Source organism: Triplophysa rosa, linkage group LG2 (genome assembly GCF_024868665.1).
Source record: "Triplophysa rosa linkage group LG2, Trosa_1v2, whole genome shotgun sequence".
NCBI lineage: Eukaryota > Metazoa > Chordata > Actinopteri > Cypriniformes > Nemacheilidae > Triplophysa > Triplophysa rosa.
Genome location: NC_079891.1, coordinates 33,977,304 through 33,985,200, shown reverse-complemented (window position 1 = coordinate 33,985,200; position 7,897 = coordinate 33,977,304). Strand labels below are relative to the sequence as shown.

General features: G+C 36.5%; 1 protein-coding gene across 1 annotated transcript in view; it reads right to left on the bottom strand.

The window, feature by feature from the left end:
* Positions 1-3,115, bottom strand: part of lmx1ba (LIM homeobox transcription factor 1, beta a) — a 31,810-nt gene extending 28,695 nt beyond the window's left edge. Inside the window, exons 1-2 of the mRNA XM_057352439.1 lie at positions 2,675-3,115; positions 1,665-1,851 (exon numbers count right to left, since the gene is read on the bottom strand). Coding sequence (XP_057208422.1) covers positions 1,665-1,851; positions 2,675-2,735 — 248 coding nt within the window. The 5' untranslated portion in view covers positions 2,736-3,115. The remainder of the gene's footprint in view (positions 1-1,664; positions 1,852-2,674) is intronic.
* Positions 3,116-7,897: the final 4,782 nt, after the last annotated feature.

The window sequence follows — 7,897 nt, the reverse complement described above, 5'->3', positions numbered from 1 at the left end:
GGCCAACATCATACTGCAGGACACACAAAACACACAGAAGATGGTGACACCTTCATTGAATAAATTACTTCAAATACCACTTTAGTGTATTATTAGAGTACTTTTTACAGAAACTGGAGCAAGTTTTTATATTGGAGCAGTATGTCTCAAATAAATCAAAACTCCAATTAAGCTTTTTGTTTCCTTCTATTTTTGTCTTAATCGGTCGTTTTGTGTTTCATGAATATTTTACTGTTTACATTTCACTATACTTAATGCACGGTCCAGTTGTGACAACTTACCCCACATAAGACAATACACCATAAACATGAAAACTACTTAGGCTACTCGAAATATTGTGTGACGACAATCGCCGGTTTTCCGTAGCTGTGCGTGACTGTGCGAGTGCACGTGTGTGTGTGTGTATGTGTGTGTGGGGGGGGGGGGGGGGGGGGCGCGCGCGCGTGTGTGCATAATTACAGGGCACCGGGCGTCCTGTAACTTCATTCCTGTGGCACTTAGGAGCTTGTTAATCTCTCTTAAATGCGAGTCATAAAAACAGTGCGGGTGTGAATGAAGCGCACTAAGTACCTCATCATTACAAATAAATACAACTTTAAAGGGTTTAGAAATAACAAGCCGTTAAAGCCAATTTATACAGTTTGGTGAAAATGTGGTTCGGTGAAACAAATTTAGGTGTGTCAGTAAAAGGGTTCATCTTTACAATGGTGTCATTAAAATGTTTGTGCGCGAGAGCTATTAATACATATAATTATATACTCGCGCAATGTGTTATAGCTATTATCATTTCCACGAATAAAATATAATTTCAATGATACAAAATTATTTAACTAAATTGTTAAAAAGCTGTCAATTTAAAGACAGATGCTCAATATATTTCAATATCTTAATGGTATTAAATATTTTTAAAGGCTAGTTTTACGTTTGATGCTGCACACCGAGTTTATCCACAACATCAGATATTTTTTTTTAAATAATATAAAAAGAAAGAGTTGAACAGACACTGTCTGTACAGTATATACACACGATTTACACGCGCCCCGTGACAAAAATTATAATACAAAAATAGGTATAAGTATAAAAAATAAGTAGCCAATACAAATAATTACTATTATTTACTATTATACTGCATCGTTGGTATCAGTTTTCATTTTATGAAAATTGGTAAAACAAAGATCAAACAGTTTATTAGTATTTCATAGGCAATCTTTTGGCTGATTGTATTTCGGTAGTTAGCTTACAAAAATTATCTAAATTTCGTTTAATATGTTATTAATATAAGGTTTTATTATAACTGTTAATACTATATTCATAGTGAATTTTTATAGTTTTAGTCAATATAGTTAGGCTAATAACATAGCCTATACGTAAAAGTCGCCTTTAAAGAAAAGGCATTTTCGTTCTTTTTGATTCACGATATCCGAAAACGCTTACAATAAAAAAATCATAGAATGCAATTATTAATATATTCTTTAAAATATTGCATTTACACACTCTCAGACATAGGCCTACATATGATCTGAATCGAATGATCGTGAAAAATAAAGTGATTTCGGCCGAGTCGTTTAGCAGAGCTGAAACTGACCCACCAGCTCGAATGAACTGGAAAACAGTGACGTGTGTGATTTAGACACACAGAGAGGATGAAGAGAATCGAGTCTTACTGTTGGTAGTCGTTTTTACAGTAAAATTTGCGGTCTCTGGAGTAACAGCTCATGGTGAGAGGCTGCTGACACACCGCGCACTGCACACACTCCTCGTGCCATGAAGACTCGTTCACGCGCAGGAGGAATCGATCAGAAATGGGTCTCTGACATCCTTCACACACATTCTGATGAGAGCAATCAGACCCTGACAAACATAAACAATACACATACCAGATGTTAACGTAAGTAACAGGCAAATGACACATCAGAGATTTTAAACACAGAGGTGCATGCTGCAATAAGGGTTATACATTACTCAATATTCTGTTAAAAGTATACATATTTAAAGGACTGTATGTGTTGCAATTGACCGTAAAATCAAATTAATATAGACAGGTTGATTCTGTCATTTTAAATATTGTTTTCAGTCGAATAACACCAGATCATTTTATATACCGCTTTACGCACTTTTCCGATTCCAAACATTTGACCTTTAATTCATTTTACAGTTAGCCTTATTTTTGATCAATGCAAGCCTCAATACGTGATACTGCACGTATGCTCGTTGCAATCAGTCCAACAAAATAATTTTAATCCATACGCTGCACATTATTAAAAATAATACAATCAATTTGACCTCGTTTACAAAAACAGGAAAAAAGTCATCAGACTTGTTTAACTGTTTAGGGAGCATTATTGATTTTTTTTCAACAGTTACTGTGCTTTAATTTTAATGTAGGCCTAATATTTGCTGCAAAATGGCTTAGCAACAGCGAGCACGACAACAATCTAAAAATGTTACAGAATTTAACCAGACAGTGACGCAAAACAACATCATGCAATTTGTAATCATTTTGTTTTGTTTTGTTATTGCACATTACGGTTTCTCGTTTCTGCTCAGATCTTTGAAATGATTTTTGTTGGTGTTGATGTTAGATATATGTGAGGTGAACAAAACCAGTTAATTTACGCTGTTGATAAAGTAAACTGCAACTCACATTGTATGTTGGTGATGTTGTTAAACTTACCCAGCATGAGTCCTAAAGGTCCCGATCTCAACTGATCCTCAATCTTGATTCCGTCCAACATCTCGATTCAGGGTTGATTTCAGGACAGTGATTTGATTAACCTGTTGCTAAGTCCAGAAGAATTTAGAGTCACAGGAATTGATGTGACGGGACTAAAAACTGCCTCACGTGAACCACAGAGATATAGAAACCAAAGGTTCTCGTTTTCTTCTGTCTGTAGTCAATAAGACGACTTGGTATTTTGTTCCTGCACATGAAGCAGCGCCTTGCGAGTGCTTCCTGTTCTTCTTGACTTCTGGATCCAGTCAATAAAATGACTCACTGTCATCCAAAGAACAGCTCTAATACATCCAAGAGAGGGTGTTAGTCAGCTGTGAACTGCTCAGTGAGTTTAATACGAGTCCAGAGCCCCTCTTGAGGAGTCTCAACTCCCTCTCAGACCGCGTCACTCTCCTGAGCTCCATGTGACGCTATTGGTGCTGGATCAGATGAGAACCGCCTACAACATCAGACCTAGTGTGAGAAACTGAAAAAGCATGAAAGAAATCAGCCTTTAAATGTATTTTTAGGCTATAAATAAGAAAATAACAACATTTTGGACATTTAGGAATGTTCTTTTTTTGTCGGTAATCTACAGTGTATTTGATCTAAAGTGATTGGATTTCTTACATTAAAAACTTTGTTTAATTGACGGAACCAGTCTACTTAAATTGTATTAATTTTAAGTGTTTTTATTAATTCGCTTTTTAAACTGAGAATTTGTTTAAATTTGGGCGATGTCCAGTTTCTTTAAAACGCATTCATTTCGATATCATCGTTTATTTTTAATCTTTTATGAATTGTTATTGAACTCAATACTGTCACAGATAGCACATATAAAAATTATTGCTCACGACACACTTTATAATAAAAGTACTAATAACACAACGTGTCATTGTTGTATGGAAATCAAAGGGTTATATTTTAAACATAATTTTCGAGCTTTGAACTTAAATAAGTTTTATTCTAAGCTATTCTATTTCGTTCTATATTTACATTCTATATAATGGAATTTAAAAATAATGATTGTTTTCCGCCTGTATAAAGCAATCAAGTATAGTGTCTTCGTCGTAATGTCTATTTTATTTTTAAAGCAGGACAATATTCAGCTGGATCTTGAGTTAGATGGGTAACAGAGATTCATTTCATTTCTCGCATGCACCTGCGATGAACACTGAAACTGTGCGCTTCTTTTATCGTCATGAAATGACAGTAGGCTATATCTGCATGATTAATAAAGACTGAGATAAAAGTAGATTCAGTGGCGGGCGTTAAATGAAGCGTCTAATCTCTCTCCTCCGCCTAATATCCAGTGCGCATGTAAAATTCATAAGCAGACGATTCTTTTGTGTTTCAAATGTGAGCAAATTCATTTCACAGATATATATCTCGGGGCAATAATCGTGTGAGGATAAAAAAAGAGGAGGAGTTTGTCTCTTTATTATTTTACTCATTAGCATTCGTCTCTGCTTTAATTATGACAGAATGATTTACGAACTCGGCTGTATATAAAATCTGATTTCTCCTGAACATTTACGTAGAGAAAACAATTGAATTGCATAACCAATCAAAACGTGGCTATTTATTCTGCATAAATATTATGCTTTTATTATTTTGATTACGTAAAGAAACAACGTGATGTTTTCCCTGTCCCCTTTTTATAAATGATTTGTTCTAGTTATTGTCTCATGCTAAGCACTGATAAATAGATTTTGAGTCTCTGTAACAAATAAAGGTTCATAAAGATAAATGAAAATCATAAAGTTGGGATTAACAACTAAATCACATCTTAATCGTGTTCACGCTCAAAAATCTACTTATACTGTACTTGAGTGGGTTTTATTCACATTTTTATCTTATCTGCCTCCTAATTGTTAAAATCACCATAACAAACATAAACCGAAAACTACTTTTCTCTATAATCTCTGCACCTCACGTGTCTAAACAAAGATTTATAACCAATCTTTTAATGTGCTCAAAAGATGTCAAATGTAGCCTTTAAGCTGTGTTAAAAAGAGAAATGCAGTATTTGTCCATTTGTTTGCACTTACAGGTGCTTGTGTAGACAGTGTCCACCTGGCACATATGACAGTGATGCTTATGACAGAAAGCTACTGAAACACAAAAGGAAAAACGTTTATAATTGTGTTATCACTGAACAATCATAGTTTTGTTATGTATATTATCACTAATAATCGCAGAATCATGCACGTTACTGAAAGTTTTTTGAAGATTCACAATTATCACTCTCCATGTTCTTTTCAAGTAAGATGCAGAGGAGAAACAGTCCAACATGATCGGACTGAACCTTTCATAGATGGTTACTGCGCCCTCTAGCGTCCAATAATTCATCATCGGAAATAGGCTAAAATAGCATTAAAGGGATACTTCACCCAAAAATGAATATTCTGTCATCATTTACTCACCTTCGAGTGTTCCAAATGTGTATGAATTTATTTGTTCTGATGAACGCAGAGAAAGATATTTGGAAGAATGCTTGTAACCAAACAGATCTTGCCCCCCATTGACTCCCATAGTAGGAAAAATGACTTTATCATTATTTTGTTCTGTTGAACACAAAAGAAGACATTTTGAAGAATGTAGGACAGCACTTTTGACTACCATTGTAGTTTTTCCTACTATGCTAGTAAATGGGGGGCAAAATCTGTCTACTAAACATATGAAAGCAAATTGAAACATGAATAAAAGACCTCTAGTACATGCTATAATCGAGCGACTAATGAGCATCTTTTTCATGGGAATCTTTTAAAAACCAAGAGATGTTCATGAACTGAAAATGATCCAAAACCATAAAGGTCGCTGTCAGAAAATAGATCAGAATCGTAGAGCTAGCATCGTCTGTTTATGCCAAACACTCTTTGTGACTTCACTGTAATAAATCTGACCTGCCAACACGTTACAACAGGAAACCAGTGGATCTGGAGTCTTAAGTTGTGGATGTTTGGTATAAATGTTAATTTAGAAAAACCTCCCAGAACGAGCTCCTTTAAAATCCCTCCTGAAAGAGAAGCATGTCTCATCAAAGCCCTGATCAAATAACTCGTACGGTATCAAAGCTAATTCACGAAACCACCTTTTACGTGACACATTTTCTTCCAAATGGAAAATATCGCATGTAAATACATTAAACAAGTGGGGGAAAAACAAACCAAGCTCTTAAACCGTTTACTGTGGTTATGTTTCATAAGCTGGGAGACCACAACAGGATCTGCTCTTCATTTCTGTTGTAAATCCTCCTCACCACGAGCGACAACAAATTTGCATGGGCTGTATGTCAGCGTGATGTGGACCGGAACAACATTTACATAAATTAACCTATTAACATTCTGAAATATGACAAAACAAGCTTTTATAGCCAGAGAAGGCCTTTTATCAGCATCTCTTGGCCTGGAGGTTTAGTGTTCAAGGATTTGGGGGTTTCTTCATTATTTACGTTCCTGCTTGTATAATTGTACTGTGGTAAAGGTTTCTCTGAAGCTAATGGAAACATAAAGCTTCAAAAGACCCTGTCACAAGCATCAGAGAATGATTTTTGACTGGGAGGTCTCTGGGCCGCGTTGTAAACGTCTGGTAGGAAACCCAACTTTCGTTCCATGACGACAGAACTTAACATCAGAACAGTAGTTAATTGTCTTAAGGACCTCGTAACCCATAACGCCATATCTGGCATTTGTTAAACCAAAGGTCAAAAGTCCTAAACTCAAGCTGGATGCTGGTGCCCTCTCTGTTATGTAAGCAGTATAATTCATATTAATAATAATTGTTAAAAAGGCTCCAATATCTGTTTCATAAGAAATTGCATTACGATGTGCTCAGATTTGTCACGATAATAACAGCTGTAAACAAACATGTTACAATGTTTGATTGACAATATCTTTATGTAACAGTATATGTGACAAATATCTTTGTATGATTTATTAAGACCTTTTATCCATCATAATTTTAAAGGGGCAAAACATCAGTCAACGCAAAGCTAACATGAACCCAATGTCAACGATTAATATTATTTTGGCAGCATTTATTCATTTTTGTTAGCGTTTATAAAAGTTTGTGTATTAAGTTAACTGACTGATACAACATGATTTTTAACCTGTATTAGTAAATGTAAAAATGTTAACTAATGATAACAAACAAAACCTTACGGTGTTATATTCATATACACTTATGAATAGATTCCCGAAGGTTCTTTGTGGATCGCTGTTCGCTGCAAAGAATCATTCTTCAGCATCTTTACCTGTATACACTGTCTGAAAGAAAATATGTATCCAAGATGTCACGGGGGCGGTATGCCTCAAACGTTCAGTATTGCTACAAACCAGACCTGTTTTAAACAGTGACAACATTTTTTGACCATTTTTTTCTGAAAGTGTAAAGCACTTTTCATCATTCTTTAAGCTAAGAATATCCAAAACGAACGTCTGTCAAAAACTTCTGCCATTATTGACTCACCCCCAAATCGAACATGTTGCTTCCATCCATGAAACACAAAAGGAGACGGGAGAGATCACAGTAAACACACGTGTCAAGCTCCAAAGGGGAAAAACACCACAAAACATCAGGCTCATATTATTCAGAGTTCTGAGAAATGGACCCAAAGTTGTTATTGTTAACTTATAATACCCAGGACCTCCACATCCAGCATCTTCACCTCCAAGATCGTCTGAGACCAGCCACCTGGACAGCTGCTGCAACAATCGGTTTGCATAACCAAAGAATTTCTGCACAAACTGTCAGAAACCGTCGCAGGGAAGCTCATCTGCATGCTCGTCATCATCGGGGTCTCGACCTGACTGCAGTTCGTCGTCGTAACCGACTTGAGTGGGCAAATGCTCACATTCGATGGCGTCTGGCACTTTGGAGAGGTTTTCTCTTCACGGATGAATCCCGGTTTTCACTGTACAGGGCAGATGGCAGACAGCGTGTACGGCGTCGTGTGGGTGAGCGGTTTACTGACGTCAACGTTGTGGATCGAGTGGCCCATGGTGGCGGTGGGGTTATGGTATGGGCAGGCGTATGTTATGGACAACGAACACAGGTGCATTTTATTGATGGCATTTTGAATGCACAGAGATACCGTGACGAGATCCTGCGGCCCATTGTTGTGCCATTCATCCACGACCATCACCTCATGTTGCAGCATGATAATGCACGGCCCCATGTTGC